We start from the raw sequence: 23778 nt of genomic DNA, 5'->3' as shown, positions 1-23778 counted from the left end.
AGAAAGGGGAACTGTCATCTTTTGCTCTTTGAGACAGTGGACCTCTCAGACTAGAGTCCCTGGCTTAGACCAGAAAGATGGAAGTGCTCCATTAGGGCATTCCTGAGCATGGTGATGGGCACCAGGAGCAGGTGCGCTCCTTTCTAAGGTTCTTAAGTGCTTTGAATCTCCGAGCTCACTCAGAATTCCGCCCTGTCCTTGCACTCCAGGCAAGCTTCATCACTAGGTAACAAGCCACTCTCCGATTACTTGTTTGAAAATCTTAGGGCATTTGCCTCTGAGTTTTCCTGAACTAAGAGCAAAAACAGTCTGGAAGAAAAATGTCTTCACAATTTGAGATGCTACCAAGAGCCAAGCTGAAGCCAATGTTTTTCTAAACAGGTGTAGTTCACTTCATCATCATAACATTCCTAAAGAGCTATGTGAAATGTGGTGTTTTCATAAATAGAATTCCATTTTTGGCATCCCAGGAGAGTTCATTCTTTTAAGGAATTCTTCAAGGAAATCCTTTGAAATGTCATATCTCAGATGTCAGGCCACCTGCAATTTCCAGGGTGTAACGATGAAAGGATCCTTGCTTCTCCGCTCATACCACGCTCACACTGAAACAGCCCCATTCCTGCCCACAATGCCCTTACTCTTGTCGTGCATGTGTGCACCCATGCACAGACTCCCTCTCGAAGGCAGCCTTGCTTACCTCTGAGGGGGCTGCATACAGGGAGCAGACACAAGGATCTGTTTCTTCTCCAGGGAACAGCTGTCTTTCACCCACTGGGAAAGTCCAGGGTCAAGAGGCTCCTGGGGCTCCAGCTCACTCAGCCTGCAGAGAAGGCCCGCTTTCTAAGTATCTTCCTGTGAAAACTTCCCCACCAATTGCTGTTGGAGGACTAGATTCTGTTTTCCAAAGACACCATAAAAAATAACCCCCAAAGTAAGTCCTGGTGGAGGAGCAGGTTTCCGCTGGTACAGATACTGTTTTTTGAGTGCCTACCAGGGGGCAGGCACTCTGGCAGGGACTGAGGATTCTACAGTGGATAGTGGATATTGTTTCTGTCCCAGAAGAGCTCATAGTCTTTGAGGATCGTTAGTTTTCTGTTGCCATAACAGCATTGCTACAAACTTTAAAACAACCTACCTCTAAGATCTCACAGCTTTATGGGTCCAAGGTCCAGACAGCTGGACTGGTTTTCTCCACCCAGGGTCTCGCCAGGGTAAAAGTCAAGGTGTTGTCCAGGTGGGCTCTAATTGGTCGGTCATGGGAAGAATCCACTTCCAGGCTCACTCAGATTGTTGGCAGAACCTAGTTTCTTGCTCTCGCAAGACTGCTCTCCCTATTATTTTGCCAGCTGGGGACCACCTTTCATTCCTAGACCCTCTCTCTGCCCCTTTTGCATGTGGACTCCTATAGCTCAGCTGGCAATGGCTGTCACATCCTTCTTATGCTTGGAATCTCTCCGATTTCCCCTTCTATTGCCTCCAGCCTGAGAAAATCCTCTGCTTTGATTAGATCAGGCCCACCTGGATAATTTAGGCTGCGCTCTTGATTTCAAAGTCTGTCACTTTAATCACATCTGCTCAGTCCCTTCAGCTGTGGGACATAATATATTTCATATTTAGAGGACTGTTCTGAGGACTACGGCATGGACATCTTTGTGAGGGCGCATTCTGTGTACCAAGGGGATAGAGAGAAGTAAACTGGAAGTTTTGAGGATGCACATACATGCTTGTGCGCTTAGTCATGTCTGACTCTTTGTGATCCCATGGACTGTAGCCTGCAAGGCTCCTCTGTCCTTGAGATTGTCCAGGCAGGAATACTGGAGTGGGTTTCCGTTTCCTCCTCCAGGGTATCTCCCTGATCCAGGGCTTGAACCTGTGTCTTCTGCATTGGTAAGCAGATTCGTTACCACTGAGTCACCTGGGAAGCAATTTTGAGGATGAATGTTGATAAATGTTAATAAAGGGGAGGTAAAAAGTTGCAGTGTAGCTAGGAGCAGAAACATCTAGCCCTTTTGAGAGGAAGTCAGGAAGGCATGTAAAGCATGTTACCATCCTAAAGCTGGTAACATCTAAGTTGAAATGTGAACAATCAACTCTGAATCAAAGGGTTAAAATACTTGATAAGACTGTGCTTGCAGAAACCTGGAGTGGGCCATGCCCACCCTCAGGGCTACACTAAGCTGGGGAATGGATTTCTGAGGAGACGCATCTTTAGTGGGGTCTTGTGAGCCAAGGATGTATGCAAGACAGTGCAGGAGAGGATGGGGTCCTGGTGCTTAGCCCTCCAGGGGTGGTGGCTCTGCCTGGAGCTCCCAGCCTGCCCCCTACCTGCAGATGTGACCCTCTCTTGGTGCTCAGTCACTCAGTCATGTCCAACTCTTTACAGCCCCACCTTCTATAGCCTGCCAGTCTCCTCTGCCTGTGGAAGTTTCCAAGCAAGAATACAACCTCTCTTGTGATGTTTCTGATGCTGCTCTTTTTTCAGATGCTCTTTTTCCTCATCTTTCCATTTTTTTTTAAGTAGGTATTATTTTTTTGAAGCAGGGCCTTAGTGCACAACTCTTTTGTTCATTCATTCATTCATTCTGTTCACTTATTAATTAAAAAGTATCAGTTGAGCACCCACCACCACATGCCAGGCGTTGTGGGAGGTGGGTACAGCAGAGAACAACAGAGAAAGGGCCCCTGTCCTCACCTATCCTCTGAATAGAAGTGAAATAGATGTCTTTCTGCTGGAGCCCACACCATGCTTTCAGAAGCCTAAAAACAACTGCTGAAAACCTGTTGCTACATGCTACAGGGAGCCTTTCCTTTCAGACAGATGAGACGGTGGAAGCCAAAAGAACAGTACGCCTGCTATTGATTGAGCATTAACTCCTTTGATATAATTCTTGAGACTATCCCTCATCAATAGATGAAGAGACTGAGGCACAAAGAGGTTTATCCAGTGTTATCCAGCTAATAGGATTCCCAGGTAGCTCAGTGGTAAAGAATCTACCAGCAATGCAGGAGACCCAGGTTTGATCCCTGGGTTGGGAAGATTCTCCTGGAGGAGGAAATGGCAGCCCATTCCAGTATTCTTACCTGGGAAATTCCATTGACAAAAAAGCCTGGCAGGCTACCGTCTACAGGGTTCACAAAAGAGTCAGACATGACTTAGTGACTAAACAACAACAACCCAGCTAATAAGGTGCAAAGCCATTCTATAAGTCAGGCATTCTAGGGACTTCCCTGGTGGCCCAATGGCTAAGACTCCATGTTCCCAATGCAGAGGTTTGATCCCTGGTCAGGGAACTAGATCCCACATACCACAACTAAGAATTTGCATGCCACGCCTTAAACCTGGTGCAGCCAAGTAAATATTTAAAAAGTGAATAAATCAGGCATTCCCACTGCTGTAGTTGCCTGATCAAGCACTACATTATGGGGTTCATATGCCTGCCACATACTGAGGGCTTCATTTAAGTCCTATCACTGAATACTCCTAGTAACTCCACCAAAGGGGGATGTTCAGTCTCAAGGTTGAGAGGCAGAAATGGAGGCTAAGAAACGTTAAGTAACTAGCCCAGGGAGTGGGCTAGGGAGTGAGTGTCAGCACTGGGATCTGAGCTCAAGTCTGTCCTGCTCCAGAGTGAAGGAAAGGCCTTGGGGTGGTGTCAGGAGACCTAAGTTGGGGGAGCAGTTCTCTAGGGGGAATTGTTCTCAGAAGTCAGATTGCAAAGCTCCAACCGAGGGATATGGGGTCCATGAGCATGTGGAGGTTCTGTTGTCAGGCACTGGTTCTTTCCTGAGGACACGAGAGAGGGAAGGGCCCCTTTGAGAATTGGGAGACTCAGGCCTGTTTGTTGACAAAGGGAAAGGGAGGCCATTTGTGTGTGTGTCTGTGTGCAGGGAGAGGGTGCAAAGATTCTCTCCAGAGTCTGGAGGGCTGTTGTCAAGGAGGAGAGGCCCTCTTCCTCTAAGATCAGAAGGAGGAAAGGTCTGCAAATCTGTAGAGAAATTCTTAGGCAGAAGAGTGAGGTGACCAGGTGATGTGTAAAATGGGGACACCCATCTTTGTCCACTGTAATGAGACTGTATTAGTTTCCTGGGACTGCTGTACTAACTTACCACAAACTGTTGTTCAGTCGCTCAGTCGTGTTGACTCTGTTCTACCCCATGGACTCTAGCCCGCCAGGCTCCTCTGTCAATGGGATTCTCCAGGCAAGAATACTAGAGTGGGTTACCACAAACTGTTGGGGGAGCTTAAAGTGATAGATACTTACTAGCTCACCGTTCTGGAGGCTGAAGGTCAGAAATAGGGGTGCTGGCAGAATTGGTTCCTTCTGGGAAGTTCTGCAGGAGAGTCTATTTCAGGCCTTTTCCCCCAGCTTCGGGAGATTGCTGGCAATCCTTGGCGTGTCTTGCCTTGTAGATATAGCACTCCAACCTCTGCCTCTGTCTTCACATGGTCTTGTGTCTGTGTCCAAATTTCCCTCTTCTCTAAGAACATTAGACTCTGGATTAGGGCCCCCTAATGGAGCAACCCACTCCTGTATTCTTACTTGGGAAATCCCAGGGACAGAGGAGCCTGGTGCGCTACAGTCTATGGGCTCACAAAGAGTTGGACACGACTGAGTGACTAAACAACAACAATCCAATATAATGTCATTTAAAAAATATTTATTTATTTGGCTGTGTCGGGCCTTAGTTGTGGGAGCTCTGTTGTGTCATATGGATCTTTCATTGTAACACATGGACTGGAGTGTGGTGCGTGGGCTTAGTTGCTCTGCAGCTTATGGGATCTTAGTTCCCTGACCAGGGATCAAACCCATGACCCCTGCGTTGCAAGGCAGATTCTTAACCAATGGACCAGCAGGGAAGTCCCATGACCTTGTTTTAATTTGATTACATCTGCAAAGACCGTATTTCCAAATCAGGTCATGTTCACAGGTGCTGGGAGTCAGGGCTCAAACATATTTTTTTTGAGGGGGGGATGACACAATTCAACCTAAAACAGGGCACAAAGGGAATGGTGTGAGGGAAGATGCCCTAAAGGGGTTAAAATGCTACAGAAATACAAGGTCATGTCAAGGTCACTGGCTAAAGAACTCCTAAGGTTGAATATATTTATACAGTAAATGATTTCCTCCAGATTTATGTTTTGCATAAAACCCCAGAGTTTCCAATAAAGGGTCTGCTGAAAGTAATCATCTATCACTCTGCAGCCCCTGGGAGAAAGCACTTATAGCAAATGCACTTCCTCACTGCTTCCTGGGGAAGCTTCCAGGGACACAGCACCCAAGCTCCTCACCTCTTTTTAGGGGTTACTGGGAGATGGTACCTCCCTCCTGCCCTCTCCTACCCAGGCACTCTTTGGACCTAGGACTTAGTCACAGTTTGTCCTAACCACAGACCAAATTAGTCTCCGAAACTTCTCCTCTTCCGTTCCACCTCCCTCCCACCCCTAGATTTCTAGTTAATCCAGCTAGGAACAGAGCTCCCAGTGTGTCGGGAAGAGTGGATGCCTTTGCAGATGATTTAGGATGTTGGGGGACAGGTGACCAGAAGGGGGAGCCACCTTTCAGGGGCAGGAGTGGGAAGGACAGGGAGGGAGCCTGTCTAGACCCCTGGCACTGGGCAATAGAACAGCCTTCCCATCCCCTAGAACTTTGCTCAGTTATAGAAGCCCAGACCACCTAAGAAGGGAGTCCTCTGAAAAGAGTTGAGTTCTACCATTTTGGGTAATAAATTCGATGAAAGTTACGGACTTCTGTCCCAGAAAAATACATATTGTAGACAATTTGCTGCTGTTGTTTTTTGGACACTCAGTCGTGTCTGACTCTTCTGTGACCCCATGGATTGTAGCCTGCTAGGCTCCTCTGTCCATGGAATTCTGCAGACAAGAATACTGGAATGGGTTAGCCATGTCTTTCTCTAGGGGATCTCCCCAGCCCAGGGATTGGTCCTGTGTCTCCTGCATTGGCAGGCGGATTCTTTACCCCTGAGCCACCAGGGAAGCCCACTGTAGACAATATGTGTCTACAAAAAAGGTTTAAATAATTTCAAAAGCTTCATTGACACCCTTGAGCTTGTTCATATTCCCTGATGGGATACACTCTCCCCCCATCTTGTTTTTCTCAGGAGAAAACTGAGAACAGCCAGGGCAATTGATTTGCTTCCACACCGTGTATCTACTTAAAAGGAAATCCAAAACCGAAGTGCAAACTCTGGTACTTTTGTTCTAATCACTATACATAAGAGTTTGTTTCCACTAAATAAAAGTGACTCCTCCCCCTAAAAGAAGCAGCATGGAAGAAAACTGCTATTGAGGGGAAGCATGGAAGTGGTGATGCTGGTGGTGGGGGTGACAGCAGAAAAGGCCCCTGTGATCCCCAGGGTTTGTAAATGAGCTTCACTCAATGAATGCACCAGCCCTGGGATTTCCACTCTACACTAGCCAGGTGGGATTATTGGAAGTGCTCAGCCGGGAGTCCAGCTTTTAAGGACCTCCTCCTGTGGTTAGGAGGTAAACGGTATGTGTCCGCAAGGGCAGGAGACCTTCTTGGACTTGGAACCCAAGTGTAGATCCTCATTGAGGCCATCAGGGGAGCAAGGCTTCTGCAGCCCATGGATTTACCTTCTCCAGAGACTAGCTGGAATCTGGGGTGACATCTAGGAAGAAGAGCACTTCTCTTGCCAAAAAGACGCGGTGGCTCCACAGCACACCCCACCACTCTCTTGTTCTTCCAGCAACCCATCCCTCCATCTCTGACCCCCAACATCCCACTTCTTTAGACACTGGGGACCAACCCATCTAAAATGCGGGTGAGGCATAAATCCTGATTAACTCGGTCTCAGGGGATAATACTGGGATATTTTCTATATAGGGCTTCCCTCCTAGCTCAGTCGGTAAAGAATCTGCCTACCAACGCGCTGTAGCCCGCCAGGCTCCTTTGTCCCTGGGACTGTATTCTTGCCTGGAGAATCCCAGGGACAGAGGAGCCTGGCGGGCTACAGTCCACAGGGTCGCAAGAGTCGGACACGACTTAGCGACTAAACCACCATCATTTTCTATATAAGAGCTCCTTGCAGTGAGTGGGGATATCTCACAGATTTGGGGGAGGTCTAAATTTGGAGATGGCCAAGTTTAGGGGACATCCCCTCAGTTGTCTCCAGGCTTGATTGTGGAGTATTTTAGATTAGAAAACCCTAGACCGGGGGGAAGGGTTTTGTTCGGAGGGGGTCTCCAATAGCTTGGGGGCTGGCCATGTGCCTAGCTGAGGGGGCGGGCTGCTTCCCACCCGGCCGCTAACTCCGGGTACTCTAGCGCGGGTGGAGCCTGGGCCTCGGAGACCGGGAGGGCCGCGCGCGCGGTGTCCCCGCCTCCCAGGCGAGCTCGGGGCGGGGAGGTGGGGACCCCTCCCCTTCGCCCATCCCCTCGGGGCCGGCCGCCCGGGCTCCTGAAAGGCCGGCCGGGGGAAGGGAGGGGAGAGAAGAGGAGGGCGGAGGGACAGACCGGCGGCGGCGGGGCGCGGGCATGGCGGCGCGGGCGGCGGTCGCGGGGCCCCGGTGAGCCGGGCCGGGGCGCACGGACCGGGCCGCGCCGAGGCGGGCCCTGAGCCGTCGAAGGGGCCTGGCGAACACGACCGGGCCACTTTTCCTCTCGCAGTTGTGATTGTGTTGGGGGGCGGCGCCGGGGCCGACGTTTCGGGGAGAGTTTTTTCTCGCGGGGCCGGCGAGAGAGCGGCGCGCACCGAGGGGGAGGGAGGGGGAGCATGCCCGGCTGGAGCCGGGCCTCGGGGCGCGCCCCGGCCGCCGTCCCCACCTCCGCCTCCTCCTTCTCCTCCTCCGTCTCCTCCTCCTCCTCTTCCAGTCCCGCCGCCGCCGCCGCAGCCAACATGGCTGCACTCCTGAGCCCGGGAGGCGGCCGCTGCTGAGCGCCGCTCGCCGCCCGGGCCCCCAGCCCGCCCAGGCCCCGGCCCATGGCCCCCGCGGCCTCGCGGCTCCCGGCGCGCTAGGGCAACCGCCAGCGCTCGCCGCCCCGGGGCGCCCGGGTCCCGTAGCCGCCCGCCCGCTTGCTCGCCTGCGCGCGCGCGCCCGCCGGCCTCGGGGAGCCCGGGAGCCGTCCGGCCGGGCGGGGCGGGGCAGCCGCCACCATGGAGCCCCAGCGCCGGGAGCTGCTCGCCCAGTGTCAGCAGAGCCTGGCCCAGGCCATGACGGAGGTGGAGGCCGTGCTCGGGCTGCTCGAGGCCGCGGGAGCGCTGAGCCCCGGCGAGCGGCGGCAGCTGGACGAGGAGGCGGGAGGCGCCAAGGCGGAGCTGCTTCTCAAGCTGCTGCTGGCCAAGGAGCGGGACCACTTCCACGACCTGCGGGCGGCGCTGGAGAAGACGCAGCCTCACCTGCTGCCCATCCTCTACCTGAACGGCGTCGTCGGGCCGCCGCAGCCCGCCGAGGGCGCCGGTGAGTGTCAGACCCCTCTGCCCGGCCCCTCGCATCCGCCTTCCGCAACTCCACTCTCCGGTTCTCCGAGAGGGGAGGTCGCGAGGGCCATTCATCTACCTGGCTCTGGCCGCGGGGAAAATTTGCTTTCCTTCAGCCCGCCGGGGGAGGGGCTGATGTGTGGACCCCCTCCCCCCTCCGCCCCCCCCCCCCCCCCCGCTTCCCACCTCCTCCAATCCCGCCCTTGCTGTGAACAATGCCAGGCACTGTAGGCCTTCATTCTCCAGGTGCCGCGGCACGCAGCGGGGTCCACTAGCGACCACCGGGTCCAGCCTGCGGGGTGACCTCGGAGGTATGTCTAGTCAGTCCCTTTTCTAAGACTCTTCATCCATCAGTCCTTTGAGAACCTCTGCTAGCCTTCAATCCAATGTTAAGGTCTAAAAGAATAGAACCCAGGCCAGGGCTGGTACTCCTGAATTTTGGTCCCTGGCACCCGGTTTCAGGACCACTCGTGCCTTTTCACTTTCTGATTTTCTTAGCTCCCTCTGCTCTAAGCTCAAGTCTGTTTTGCTCGGCGAGACTTGTGGTTGATTATGCACGATGCCTGCTAGGTTTCTTTGGAAACTGTGGGCCGGGAAAAGTTGGGGGGAGTTGCATTGCACCATGGGAAAATCTTAGTAGTAGCTGCTGGGGCTCAATTCCTTCCCTGAGGGTGCGCCAGCTGTTTGAGGAGGGAAGGCTGGTGGCTGGTACCCTTGGATGGTGGGTGATGAATCCTTGAGTATTCCTGTGTATGTGTGTGGAGGGGAGTATTACTGGGAGTTGGTGACAACTGGTAGGCTTGGCGTGGCCTGTTTGGGGACTGTGGAAAGCCAGGCTTTTAGACAGGGAAGCTGAAGAAGAAAGCATAGCTCTGAGGAAGGAAGAGCCAGCAATTGTTGGGCACCTACTGTTGTGACAGGCACTCTGCTTTGTCACGTTTCATTGTTACCACTCTGTGAGCTACGATTCCTACTTTGCCAGAGAGAAAACTCCAGCTTGGAGTGGTTAAGTTGCTCAAAGTATTGGGCACCAGGAGTTTCAAATTATGACCCATTGTTTTATTTAACCCCTTTGGAGCCAGGAAGCAGCAAGTGCCACCTTTTCGATGTCTTGTGTTTGTTTTAAAAGTGAACACATGTATACCTGTGGTGGATTCATTTTGATGTTTGGCAAAACTAATACAGTTATGTAAAGTTTAAAAATAAAATAAAATTAAAAACAATTAAAAAAAAAAAGTGAATGGAGAGGGCTGACAAACTGCCTGTAACAACTTGTAGGCCACAGGCTGATGAGACCCGTTTATTTGGCTGTTAAAAGCCTGACTTATTAAGGAGATGATTTTATAAGCTGTTCCTGGTAACAACGCCGTTGGATATTGGCCATCCCAACCGACTTTTTGTAGTGAAGGCAGCTGACATACAGAGACTGAACCGCTGGCTACACAGCAGATCGTTTCATTGGTGGCCCTTCTGTCTCCACTGTGGGTTTCTCACTCTAGCATTTTTGTCTCTCAAATCTGCATTGTCCCCCAATTACGATCATTTATGCTGGTCAACCTAGTCCTCCCCTGGGATGATGATTTGGAAGATGTTAAGAAGAGCTGTTGGATGTGGTTCTGAGGATAATAAGGTCAGAGGAAAATCTCTTTGGGCTAACTTTTTCTTCTTTTCTTTTTTTTATTAATTTTTTTATTGGAGTGCAATGTTGTAGTACTTTCTGCTGTTAGTTTCTCACTTTACTAAGTGAGTCAGCTAAAGGTATATCCTATATCCCCTCTTTTGTAGATTTCCTTCCCATTTAGATCACCACAAAGCATTGTGTAGAATTCCCTGTGTTACACAGTAGGTTCTCTGGTTATTTACCTATTTTATACATAGTATCTTTTTAATTGCCTTGCTGTCTGTCTAGCTGTCTGTGTTTGAAGAAAGAAATTGATCAAGGAAGCTGGCACAAGTTAGAATGCAGACTTAAGTTCTGGGTGGGATGTGTTTGAATCAGGCCTAGCTTTAATCTCTGAAATAGATGAATTGTCATTAATTAGGTCCCTCTCTTTTCCATGCCTGGTGGATATAGTGGGGCCTCTCTGAGCTGAAGTTCTGGAAGCTGGTCTGACTTCTAAGGAAAGCATGAAATAAGGTTTGGATTTTATTCTCAAGGGCAGCTTTTCAGACCCTAGTTTTAACACAGTGTAGAGAGCTGTGTAGCTTTTCCAAGGAAAGTTGTTCATTTTGGTTTGGTTGTTGTTCACTAAGTCGTGTCCGACTCTTGCGACCCCATGGATTGTAACCCACCAGACTCCTCTGTCCATGGGATTTCCCGGGCAAGAATATTGGAGTGGGTTGCCATTTCCTTCTCCAGGTGATCTTCCCGACTCAGGGATCAAACTTGGGACTCCTGCATTGCAGGTGGTCTCTTTACTGACTGAGCCACGAGGGAAGCCCAATTTTAGTTAATACTTCAGAAAAAAATAGGATGGCATTTGACCTGGTAAGATGCCATGTAGAGCTTTTGGGGATGAGGGATGACGTGGTGTGACATAAACCGCAGAGCCTTGGGATCTTTGTAAAGGATGAATTACTGTGCAGTGACTTTCCAGCATATTTTCTTGCAGCCAGGGAGCCCCTCTTATGGTACAAAGCTCAGTGCCTAAAAGGACTGCTCAGGTTGAAGGGATAGAGGCACCAGTTTCATCCCCGAGGAGCCAAAGCCAGGGAGGCTCAGCCCTGTGTCCTGGTCTTTGCTCTCCCAGCAGGTTCCACCTTGCACACAGGTGCACAGCTCTGCCTGTCGGTCAGCTTTAGTGCAGGGCTCATGTGGGAGCTCCAGGGAGGAAGCTGTTGGGTTCCCAAAGACCCACAGCCTCAAGGGGAGGCACCCTTGTCACTGTTTCTCCATCCAAGGTGCTGCCATCACCCAGTTAAGGGCTCCCTTGGTGGATTCCACATCCCATGTGGACCCCTGGTCTGGAATGCCTATCCCCTGGCTAGCACTCATGTGCTGTGGGACTTTGTTGTGCTGCAGGGAAATGATGTCTGACAGCTCCCTACTTGGGGTCTGGAACTGGGGGAAACTGGTCTAGGTGGCATTGGGCAGGTAAGCAAATCAAACTCATCTATTCTGCTCAAGCTCAATTAGAGATAGCCCGGACATTTATAGTCTACCACGCTTAGGCCTGGAGTTTGAAGGTGACTAAGAAACCACAGTGTGGTTTTATTCTGGGGGCAAGGGGGACTTCTGTACCAGAATTGACAGTACATTGCTATTGAGCATTTTCTATCTTACAGCATACTTTAATATCTCACTCAATTCTGTGGCACCCAGTGGCACGAGTGTTGCCTTTTCTGCAGACGCAGGGTTCCGGGCCTGTCTGTGAGATCTGAGGACAGACTGGAAGTCGCAGGGTAGAAGGGAGCTGGTGTCAGCCTAAGTGCAGCGCTCCAGCTTCCATGTCCTTGGTGGTTTTTCCTGTTACCTGGGTAGGCCCTCCCATTACAGCTTCAAGCCATTTCCTGCATTGGGAGCTCTGTGGAGTTTTGTAGCTTTCCCTTGTCCCAGTACATGAATGTTTAAGAAAGGAATAGGTACCTTTGTCCCTGCTGGTAGTAGAGAGAGGAGAGAACTGTTCTCTTCTGACTGGCTCAGGTCTCTAGTTTTTCCCGCAATTGTACCAGGATCAGGTTTGTTTACTTGGAACCCATGAGGTCCTTTGTTTTTTCTCTTTGATTCATTTGCCGACATGTGGGTTTTCTCTCTTGAAGCTCCTCAACCGCTTGGCCCTGGGCCTCGGGGTCCTCGTCTGTGAGTTGGGGCTGCATGGCCTGCCTCAACTACTGGGAGGCAAAATGTGATTGAGGAGGATCGAAGTGTCTGGTCCTGCGCTTGGTGCAGACAGGGCCAGGGTGCATAGGATGTAATTCCAGCCTGCCGCTCACTGCCTAGGTAGGGGAATGGGACACTGAGAAGAGTGACATTATGAGACAGATTAACTGAGCGATAGAAATACCACGGGGCTCGATGGTAACGAATCTGCCTGCCAGTGCAAGAGATGCAGGTTTGATCCCTGGTCCAGAAACATCCCCTGGGGTAGGAAGTGGCAACCCGCTCCAGGATTCTTTACTGGAAGATTCCATGGACAGAGGATCCTGGTGGGCTCCACTCTATGGGGTTGCAAAGAGTCAGACACAACTGAGCACGCACATCATCATCATCATAACTCTGTCTACCACATGCTTTCCACACATGCTCTTATCCGCCTCTGGTGGCTCTAGTTACCATCTACACGTGGAGGGCTCCCCAGACTTTTCCCAGCAGGCCTCTCAAGTGGTGCAAAAGCAGCAGAACATGGTGACTGCTGGCTGCCCTCCCTCCCGCGTGTCCTGAGCCGAATGTCTCCTCTTGTGCCCTCTGTGCCTCCTCTTTAGTTTCCTGGTGAGCTGACTGCCTTGGCTTCACTAAAATTAAGAGGATGGAGACAGTAGTGTTTTCTGAAGAAGCCGAGGAAGGCTTCGAGGAGGGGTTGTGGCTTGAGCATGGTGTTGAAGGAGTTCTGTGAGTGTGCAGAGGGGAAGGAGGAAGTTTTGGGTAGGAGAAACAAGAGCAGAGACCATGAGAGGAGCAGTATGTTTTCAGGTCGTAGAAATTAGACCAGCCTGAGTGAGCAGGGCTTTGGCATTGGCTCTAGATGGGACCATGATGGCTAGGCAGGGCGAGGGGTTTATATACTACTTGGAGTTTAGGCTTTGTACACTTGTCAGAAATTAAAGCTGAAGGAGTTTTCTAAAAAGAAATAAACCTGTCAGGTGTTTCTAGTAGGAGGAGTGCCACTTGGCTGCTGATTGTCAGGTGTGGATTATCTATTATTCATTAGAGGTTATCTGGACCTTTTATTGGCAGGCAGATTCCTCACCATTGAGCCACCAGGGAAGCCCTCATTTGGTTATTTTAATTGTGTTAAGAGGAAGTGGTAGAAGAACTTGAAAGTAATGATTGAAATGAGATTTCTAACAGAAAGGCAGTTATTATTTATCCCTCTATGTATTAGATCAGGCATCTATGATCGCAGGCAACAGAAACTTAGCTCAAACTGTATTAGACAGGAAAGAGGGATTGATTGTATAATATTCCAAAACCTTGGAATGGATTGGGGTTGGGTGATTGATCCTGAATGCCGTGGGCTTTTTCTGTTAATGTCATCCTGGAACATGACCTCAGGCCCCTCTTGGCTTCATCTTCACAGCCTCTGACCAGAGAATAAAGGGAGCTGAATCCACTAAACCAGGCAGAAAAATCTCATGGAAGGATTCTAATTGGCTTAACTATGGTCACATGTCCGTGTGAGATCCAGTCTCTGTGGCTAGGGCTAGAGGATTGGCCCAACCAGTAGGGTAGCCTGATGGGATGCTGTGATTGGCAGCTTGTAGCAGTACCATGTGGTTCTTTAGAGTGGGAAGAAGCAGTTCTCAAAAAAGAGTAGAAAGGATGTTGTGCATGTAAAGCATCAGGTGAATGTCTGCTACATGTGGTCTCATCTTCATATGATGATGCAGTTTGGTGTGGGGTGGTGGGAGACGTTGTCAGATTTTACTAGGTTTTAGACTTGAAGCTTTTTAAAATATATATACATTTCTTTATTTTAATTGGAAGCTAATTACTTTATAATATTGTAGTGGTTTTGCCATGCATTGACATGAATCCGCCACAGGTATACACGTGTTCCCCATCCTGAACCCCCCCTCTCACCTCCCTCCCCATCCCTCTGGGTCATCCCAGTGCACCAGCCCCGAGCACCCTGTCTCATGCATCGAACCTAGATTGGTGATTCTTTTCACATATGATAATATGTATGTTTCAATGCCATTCTCCCAAATCATCCCACCCTTGCCCTCTCCCACAGAGTCCAAAGACTGTTCTATACATCTGTGTCTCTTTTGCTGTCTTGCATACAGGGTTATCGTTACTATCTTTCTAAATTCCATATATATGTGTTAGTATACTGTATTGGTGTTTTTCTTTCTGGCTTACTTCACTCTGTATGATAGGCTCCAGTTTCATCCACCCCATTAGAACTGATTCAAATGCATTAATGGCTGAGTAATATTCCATTGTGTATATGTACCACAGCTTTTGACTTGAAGCTTTTTCATTCTCCTCTTTCACTTTCATCAAGAGGCTTTTCAGTTCCTCTTCACTTTCTGCCATAAGGGTGGTGTCATCTGCATATCTGAGGTTATTAATATTTCTCCCAGCAATGTTGATTCCAGCGTGTGCTTCATGCAGCCTGGGATTTCACATGATGTACTCTGCGTAAAAGTTAAATAAAGCAGGGTGACAATATACCACCTTGACATACTCCTTTTCCAATTTGAAACCGGTCTGTTGTGTTCCATATCTGGTTCTAACTGTTGCTTCTTGAGCTGCATGCAGATTTCTCAGGAGGCAGGTAAGGTGGTCTGGTATTCCCATCTCTTGAAGAATTTTCCAGTTTGTCGTGATCCATACAGTCAAAGGCTTTGGCGTAGTCAATGAAGCAGAAGTAGATGTTTTTCTGGAATTCTCTTGCTTTTTTTTGATGATCCACTGGATGTTGGCAATTTAATCTCTGGTTCCTCTGCTTTTTCTGAATCTAGCTTGAACATCTGGAAGTTCTCGGTTCACATACTGTTGAAGCCTCACTTGGAGAATTTTGAGCATTACTTTGCTAGCGTGTGAGATGAGTGCAATTGTGTGGTAGTTTGAACATTCTTTGGCATTGCCTTTCTTTGGTATTGGAATGAAAACGGACCTTTTCCAGTCCTGTGGCCACTGCTGAGTTTTCCAAATTTGCTGGCATATTGAGTGCAGCACTTTCACAGCATCATCTTTTAGGATTTGAAATAGGTCAACTGGACTTTAAGACTTTAAGCAAGACAGTTAGCCTTACTGAACTCATCTCCCTCTCTGTTGTTCAGTTACTCAGTTGTGGCTGATTCTGTGACCCCATAGGCTGCAGCACGCCAGGCTTCATTATCCTTTGCCATCTCCCAGAGTTTGCTGAAATTCCTGTCCACTGAGTCGGTGATGCCATGCAACCATCTTGTCCTTTGTCATCCCCTTCTCCTCCTGCCTTCAATCTTTTCCAGCATCCGGGTCTTTTCCAAGGAGTCAGTTCTTTGCATCAGGTGGCCAAGTATTGGAGTTTCAGCTTTAGCATCAGTCCTTCCAGTGAATATTCAGGATTGATTTCCTTTAGTATTTACTGGCTTGATCTCCTCCCTCTCTACAGAATATTTAAAACAATAACTACTTCATTGTGCTATTTGACAATCTATGGTAGGAAAAAAGGAGCAGAGGGATTGGGGGCAAGAGGAGAAGGGGACGACAGAGGATGAGATGGCTGGATGGCATCACTGACTCGATGGACGTGTCTCAGTGAACTCCGGGAGTTGGTGATGGACAGGGAGGCCTGGTGTGCTGCGATTAATGGGGTTGCAGAGTCGGACACGACTGAGCGACTGATTTGATCTGATCTGATCTGATTAGTGTGGTGGACAATGAAGCCTGGAACCAGCCTTAGAACCATAAGCTTGGGATTCTCCTGATTTATCTGAGGGTTGTGTGAGAACTCCTTATAAACTATGCTAAATGGATGTCAAGGTTGCTTTTACTGTGGCTGTGGATCACCAAGAGTGGAATGTAACCTCCATGAGCCAAATTTGCTGTTGTATTCCCAATGCCTAGAATAGAGCCTGGCCCAGAATGGGCATTCAGTAAATTTCTGTTGTATGGATAACTATTCAGCTGGTGTGATGAATGAGTGGCGTGTCCCTGTGGAGTCCAGATCCTCTTCAGAAATAGGTGCAGATTCCTAGGTGGTGACTTCACGGTGACAGAAGGCTGTGAGAATGCAGGAAGGCCAGGGTGAGTTCCAGATGCACACACAGACATCCCCTTCCACAGGATGTCTTTGATGGAAGCAGATGGTGTGACTTTGGTGTTGGAAGTCCCCAAGTTACCCCTCAGGTACCAGCACTGTGGGACTGGCTGCCAGGAGTCCTGTGGAGCAACCCTAGTACCTGTTGCAGGACTGGAGTGCCCTTCCCTCTCTGCGCTTAGAATTTGAATGTCAGCTTGGTGTCCTCAAAAGAGTTTTGGATGCGAATCTGTTCCTAACTGCAACATCTTGACCTTTGATGAGCCTCTTATCTATCCAGGGCTTGTTTTTTTTCCAGTGAAAATCTAGATGAGGTAAAGCTGGAAGAAGTTCAGGACTGCCTCAGTCCTCTAGGGCAGCAGTCCCCAACCTTTCTGGCACCAGGGACTGATTTCATGGAAGACAGCTTTTCCACGGGATGGGGGTGGGGGATGGTTTTGGGATGATTCAAGGGGATTACATTTGTTGTGCTATAGTTTTTAATCTAATGCCACTGCTGATCTGACAGGAGGGTACCGGTCCAGTGCCCAGAGGCTGGGGACCCCTGCTGTAGGGTTCTCAGTACTTGCAAGGTGGCATTAGGTCCAAGGAAGCTGGGTGATGGGGTTGGATTAGACTTCTGAGACTTCTAGCTATGTACCATGCTCACTATTTTTGGATTTAGCGTTAGTGTTGAGTGATTTTTGTACTCTGGCTTTCTATTTCCTGAAAAACTAATCAGTGTAGAAGTATTTTGTCTTTGTTGTTTTGGTCCACCTCAGTCCAACCACCGGAGAAGGCAATGGCACCCCACTCCAGTACTCTTGCCTGGAGAATCCCAGGGACAGAAGAGCCTGGTGGGCTGCCGTCTACGGGGTCGCACAGAGTTGGACACGACTGAAGTGACTTAGTAGCAGAGGCAGCATTCCAACCACCATCATGAGGGGGCTCTTTATTTCCTATATCTTGGGAAGATGTGAGCCACACAAATAGTGGCATAGAGCAAGAGGGCTGAACTACCTGTGCAGTAGGGAGGCTGAACATGTTCAGAAAATAATTTTAAATGGGATTGAGAAAAAAGAGAAAAGAAAAGAAAAATGGGATTGAGTTGGGGAGATACTGTTTGTTTGTTTTTTTTCCCCCCACCTGTTTCCCTGGGACAGATTGCGTATCTCTGAATTGTGTGTGTCTATTGATCTGTTTGAGACAGAGTTCCATGAAAGTGCTACAGAAATATTTTAAATTAAACAGATACTTTGAGTGTTCCATGTTTGCCATCCAATTCTGAACCCTTGGTGGGTAATTGTGGGGTGACTGTTGACCTTGATGTTTCATTTCACACTAAGGGTCATAATCCATTTGCTTTGTACTTTTTTTAATACTGCGGTAAAATACACATAGCATAACATTTACCATTTGAAATATTTTTTTGCTGTTTTCTGCATTATGGCGAAATATTTGTAACATTAAAATAATTATCTTGTTCACTATTAAGTGTCCATTTCAGTGCTATTAAGTACATTCTCATTGTGCAACCATCCGCACCATCCATCTCTAGAACGTTTTTCATCTTACAAAACTGAAACTCTATCAATTAAACAATAACTCTCCATTCTCCCCTCCCCCCAGCCTCTACAACCACCATTCTGTTATACTTTCTGTCTCTGAATTTAACTGTTCTGGTATCTCATATAAAATGGAGTATTCATCATTTTGTGACTGGCTTGTTTTCACTTAGCATCATGTCTTCATGGGTCATCCAGGTCAGAATTTCCATTTTATTTTTAAATTTTTAAAGAACACATAATATAAAATTTACCATCCTAACCATTTTAAATGTGCAGTTCAGAAGTGCTAAGTATATTCTCATTGTTGAGTAAGAGATTTCTGGAACTTTGACATCTTGCGAAACTAAAACTCTGTGTCCATTAAACAATAACTCCTCCTTCTTCCCTCGTCCACCTCTGGGAATCACCGTTCCGCTTGGTTTCTGTGAATTTGATTCCTTTAGCTAGCTTGTGTAAGGGGAATCATACAGTATTTGTCTTTTTGTGACTGGCTTATTTCACTTAGGGTAATATCCTCAACGTTCACCCATGTTGTAACATGTGACAGATTTTTCTTCCTTTTTAAAGACTGAATAATATTCCACTTCATGTATATACCACATTTATCTATTCATCTGCCAATGGACTCATGGGTTCCTTTCGCCTCTTGTGAATAAAACTGCTGTGAACATTGGTGCCCAAATACGTCTTTGAGGCCCTACTTTGAGTTCATTTGGTTATATATCCAGGAGTGGAATTATGGTTGATGGGATAATTCTGTGTTAATTCTTGAAGCAATTTCCATACTGTTTGCTTTAGTTTTAATGAAAGGAATTCCTACTGTCTACAGCACCTTGACTCAGGGGTGAGTGTCCTGCCTGGAGTCCCAGTTTATGTTTTATTATTTTCTAAAAATTGTGTAATTTTTTTCCCCCTAGACTCATTTTGGAAAGTCTCGAGACATTCCTTTTGGACTTTAAATATTTTAACAGTCATCTGTGACTCTTTTGAGGACAGGAGTTGTTGACCATAGAATCCCAGCAGCGCTTATATCTGGCCAGGAGATGTTCACACATTTCCTTCATGTTTGCAATACTAATATCTCCATCCCCAGAGGCCTAGAAGTATGTTAGTTATTTCTGCTTTGTAGACACTTGCTCTTTATCCCATTCAGGGTTAGTTTGGTTATATAGACTTGAATCCAGGGTAACTGGCTGTTAAGATTTTTCTTTAGAAAAACTAGATCAGCATTTCCCACAAAAACATCTTCTAAACAGTAGTTTGGTGGGATGTCAGTGGTGTTATTTGTAAAAGGGGTCCTGTGGTTAAGTACATTTGAGCAGTGTTGTTTTGAGAAGGTCACGCAGGCTCCTTTACTGGGGCCTTTCAAGCCACCAGTAAGCCAGTCTTGGGACTTCACTGGAGTGGGCTCACTGTGCAGTGTTTCCCAAACTGATCTGACCACAAAGCCCTTTTCCATTGAGCATCTTGCAACATAAGTGTTCTGAGAAGTGCACTCTTGGGAAACTTTAGCATTAGTGCAGGGAGTTGGAGCATCAATGTATACCATCGTTTTTTGAATTTTCTCACAACTCTTTCATTCAAGAAACAAAAAAACCTTAAATTCTGATACCAGCTGAAATGGGCATATGATTATTGGATTTTTTTTTTTTTTTTTTGCTACGTTGCTGATTCTGACATGTAGTGGATTCCGGGACCAGTAGATTTTAAGGGAAGAGTGTGTGATCTTGCCTAAGTAAGAAGTATGACCTCTCTGGGCCTTCATTTCCCTAGTGTAGCTCAATAGGAGTGGTCTCGTTCATGATGATTATTGTTTGAGATGGTTAAACCTCTTGTTGTCTTCTCTAAAACTAAACTTTGGTCCATAGTTGGAGTTTCTGGGGGGTGCTTTGGAAGGATTTGTAGAGACCTGTCCTGGTGGTTTGGTGACTGTAGGTTCATGATTGGTTAACTGTTGTGTGAATCTTTCTGAGCCCTGGGGAGTTGTTGGGCTGGAGATTTGGAAGATGGCCCGGAGAATGCTGTTACTTCTGAAAAGATGGGTGATACAGCTGAATGACCCAGGTGGCCTGAGCATCACTGATGGGTTTAGAGCCCAGGAGTAAGGCCACAAAGAGCTGGGTGTCATGAGCCCACACTTGGGGAACCCCCACAAGTTTAAATCTTGGGTCTTCCATCTTAGGCTATGTGATTTTAACAAATCGCTTAACCTCTATGGGTTTTCTTTTTCCTTATCTGTCAAAGGACTAATATTCTCCTCTTGGGCTTTGGTGAGGATCTAGGAGATTTATATGAAGTGAAGGCAAGCTGTTGCTGCTGCTTCTGCTCTAGGAGTTACCTGCCCTCCAGTGGAGAGCCAATCCCCTAACTGTCCTTGGAATCAGGAAGTGTCACAGGGTACAGAGAGATGCTCAAGGGAGGGTGGAGCGTGTGCCATGGGCCTGGAAGTTCACGTTCCTGGGGCTGCTCAGAACATGCCTTCACAGTGCTCTGGTCCTGGGGTCTGCAGTTAAGGAGGGCATTGCCAAGAGCTGTGAGGAGTTCAGCTCCAAAAGGACCCAGGGAAGAGTTATTTTAAAGGAAAGGTGACTTAGAGGGGCTTGGGTGCCTGTTTTCAGATGGACATGGACAGGTGATGAGACCTGATTCTTTCTGACCCCAGAGAGCTAACTGGTAGAAGATACTGGGAGATAGAATTGAGTCCAATGTAAGGAAGGACCTTTCTCTCTCCCTCCTATCTTCATTTGAAACTATATATTATAAAATACTCAAACATGTGCAGAGATTACAAACTCCCAGCTCCCAAACTTTTGTTTTCTATAGTATTTTCAGACAAATCCCAGCCATCATATACTTTCTCCATAAATACTTAAGGAAGTGTCTCTAAGAGATAAAATCATTAAAAAAAAAATGTTTTTTTTACAGCTGACTGTATTAACAATTTAATGTCATCTCATATCCAACTGATATTCAGTTTTACTTAATGGGCTTCCCTGGTGGCTCAGATGGTAAAGAATCCGCCTGCAATGTGGGAGACCTGGGTTTGATCCCTGAGTTGGAAAGATCCCCTGGAGAAGGGAACAGTTATCTACTCTAGTATTCTGGCCTGGAGAATTCCATAGACAGAGGCTCTGGTGGGCTACAGTCCATGGGGTTGCAAAGGGTCAGACACAACTGAGTGACTTTCACACTTTCCTTATTGCAGGAATGCCTTTTTATAGATGGTTTGTTTAAATCAGGATTTTAATAAGGTCCACACATTTATAAGGTTGCCTGGGACCCTTCCCTGGGCTTTTTGTTTAGGGAAGAGCTTGTTTTCGTGGTCTGTGCCATCCAGCCATGGAGTGGACTGTGGAAGGTGGTGACATTCCTTCCCTGAGAGTCCACGTAGATGCTGGATGAGTGTGGGGTGGTTATGTTAAGGAGTGGATTGTGGAGTCTGATCACAAACCCATGTAGCCCCAGGTTCCTCATGGGACTGTTACAGACAATTAAAAGGAAATAACATGTGAAATATAACTGTTGTTTATGAGTTAAATTATTTTACTTTTTTAGCTGTGGGATTTTTTTCACTAACTAGACTCTTAGGTGAGTAAGCCAGATATATAAGCTAGACAGGGGCTATGGAGGCTTGGTGCTTGCCCCTTTTCCTTGTGGACTCCCTGAGGTGCCTCCATAGGGTTCTTTGGGTTCTCAGGATTCCCTGAAACTGAGTTTGGAAACCACTGTGCCTGGATGCTTTTATTGTAAGATGCTCTCTATGATGAGGGAAGTGAAGAGCCACCCAAAGTCTCACCTTCCTTTACCTGAACTGAGCTGGGTTAGTGAGTGACAGCTAGATGCAGAGGCTGTTTTTGCACCAGATACTCTTGCCTTTGCCTGTTTCCTCTGTTTACCTTTGTAGGTTTTCTTTGGGGATGAACCACGCTCTCAAAAATGACAAATGACCAGCTACTTAAAAAAACTATTCCTGCTACCCAAGGCAGTGATGGGGAAGGAGCAGAGTGAAACCTTATCAGATGGGGTCAGGTGGAAAGTGGTTACCTTTTTTGAAAAATTACTTTTTTAAAAATACCATCACTGACTGGCCCTACCCCTACATGGCCTAAGAGAACGGTTAGTTGCTGATGGATAAATAAGCTTCTTCTGACCTGTAGCCTGCAGGTGGGGTTCCTGGAGCTTCCTGTGTGGAAAGCCAGCAGAGATGATCGCTTGTGACTCTGAGCTGTGGCCTTGGTGGCTGTCTCAAGCCAGGGTGGGTTTTCTCTACCCACAGTGTTTTTCTGGGTGTGGCCTATCTCTTTCCCGGGTGACTCTCAGGCTTCTTTCTGGGTCAATTTCAGGTTATTTGTCTGGATGGTAACTAACTCCTTAACATGGCCTGGGATCCCCAGACAAATATTCTTGTCTATCACTTTGACCATTGTAAATCTGATGTTCAAATGTGGTAAAAATCTATCCAGCCAAGACTGAGTGAGAGGATAACAAACCGCATGGGAAGAAACTTAATTGTATTTTTAAATTTTGATGTAAGAAGGCATACTTTTAAAGAAATATAATAACCTTTTTAATAGTCACGATAACCTCCAATTCTTCTTGCTCAGGGTAACCTCTTTTTCGTCTTATCTGGCCAGAACTTTCATTTCCTGTTTATGTTTCTTAAGCAGCTTAAGATTGTTGAGCATCACGGCTGGAAGGGATCTTAGAGATGACTTTGCCCAGACTTCTGATTTTAGAAATAAAGAACTAGCAGTCCAGAGACACAGAGGGACTCCCCCAGGCTCGCATAGCGTGCCCTGGCGGAGCCAGACACAGGGTCCAGGTTTCTCTCCAGGCCAGAGCTCCTTCCCAGTCTTCTCTGCCAGCCACGGGCTGGGCGGGGAGTCTCAGAGCCTTGGCTAGTTTTTCCTGATCTGGGCCTGGCTTTGCAGGCATCAGCCTTTCCAGCATGTAACAGGGCATTGCAGCAGTTCATGGAATTGTGCTGCAGCTCTCCTTCCTGGCCGTTGAGAAAAATCTTTTATCAGATCATGCAGGTGGTATTAATATTTATGTTCCACTAATGGGTGGCCTAGGCCAAAAGAAGTTCTTCAGCTTCTCGGGGCCTCCAGCTGCTGAGAGGAGACTGGGTAGCCTTTGGAGTCCTTGTCCGTTTCTTTAGAGTCTGCATTTGTTCTGTACTCTGGGCCATCCTGTGAAGGTCCCCATTGAGATTTCTGTGTCCCAAGCCTTGGGCACCCTTTCTCTTCTTCATGACAGTGTTCATTCATCCAGCAGACGTGTTCTGAGCACCTGTCACAAGGAGGGTACTGTTCGGATGCAAACGTAGGACGTGACATCTGCATTTAGTGCTGAGTCAGAGAATGGGTCTGATGTTGGCAGGAGGCACCTCCTTGTCTCATTCTTTATATGATACAGCAAAAACTTCCAGCGCTGACTGCCGCGGCTTCTTAGTGCTTAGTCACAGGACAGAGTTCAAGCAGCAAAATGACGCCACCAAGCCTCTTGCCTCAGAAGAACAGCCTTTAATAAAGATAAGAGGGTAAAGGCCTGCGAACACTGAGCCGGCCCACCCCCATGGCCAACCTCAGTGGAAACTGGATCCAGGGAACGGCAAGAAAATAAACAAAACTAAAATGTGCTGGCTCTGGGTCCTTCTCTTGGAAAAAATATAGCTGAGCCTGAAACAAAATTTATGGCCCGAGTGCAAGTTTACACATGGACTGTCTGTTCTCCTAACTCATTTCTTTTTTTACTTTTTGTTTAAAATTTTTATTTATTTTTGGTTGTTTTTATTTATTTACTTAGGGGTCCCTGTTGCTGCATGTGCGCTTTCTCTAGCTGTGGGGCACAGGCTTCTCA

The 23778-nt window shown here is 47.7% G+C and overlaps 1 protein-coding gene and 1 long non-coding RNA gene across 11 annotated transcripts in view; one reads left to right on the top strand and one right to left on the bottom strand.

The window, feature by feature from the left end:
* Positions 1-1495, bottom strand: part of LOC129621194 (uncharacterized) — a 58691-nt gene extending 57196 nt beyond the window's left edge. For all 3 annotated transcript variants that reach the window (XR_008699096.1, XR_008699091.1, XR_008699092.1), the window contains exons 1-2: positions 1136-1495; positions 698-820 (exon numbers count right to left, since the gene is read on the bottom strand). This is a non-coding gene — a long non-coding RNA (uncharacterized LOC129621194). The remainder of the gene's footprint in view (positions 1-697; positions 821-1135) is intronic.
* A 5974-nt stretch (positions 1496-7469) lies between these two features.
* DLG5 (discs large MAGUK scaffold protein 5) overlaps positions 7470-23778 on the top strand; it is a 139251-nt gene continuing 122942 nt past the window's right edge. For 6 of the 8 annotated variants that reach the window (XR_008699087.1, XR_008699083.1, XM_055537303.1 and 3 more), the window contains exon 1: positions 7470-8439. Coding sequence is in view for 6 of the 8 variants with exons in the window: in XM_055537303.1 (XP_055393278.1) it covers positions 8136-8439 (304 nt within the window). In the remaining 2 variants the exon portion in view is untranslated. The remainder of the gene's footprint in view (positions 8440-23778) is intronic. The other 2 variants (XM_055537302.1, XM_055537289.1) reach the window with 1 other exon arrangement.

The sequence above is a fragment of the Bubalus kerabau genome, chromosome 1 (assembly GCF_029407905.1).
Source record: "Bubalus kerabau isolate K-KA32 ecotype Philippines breed swamp buffalo chromosome 1, PCC_UOA_SB_1v2, whole genome shotgun sequence".
NCBI classification, from domain to species: Eukaryota; Metazoa; Chordata; class Mammalia; order Artiodactyla; family Bovidae; genus Bubalus; species Bubalus kerabau.
Note: the sequence above shows the minus strand (reverse complement) of the source record. Positions and strands in the feature narration are given on the sequence as shown.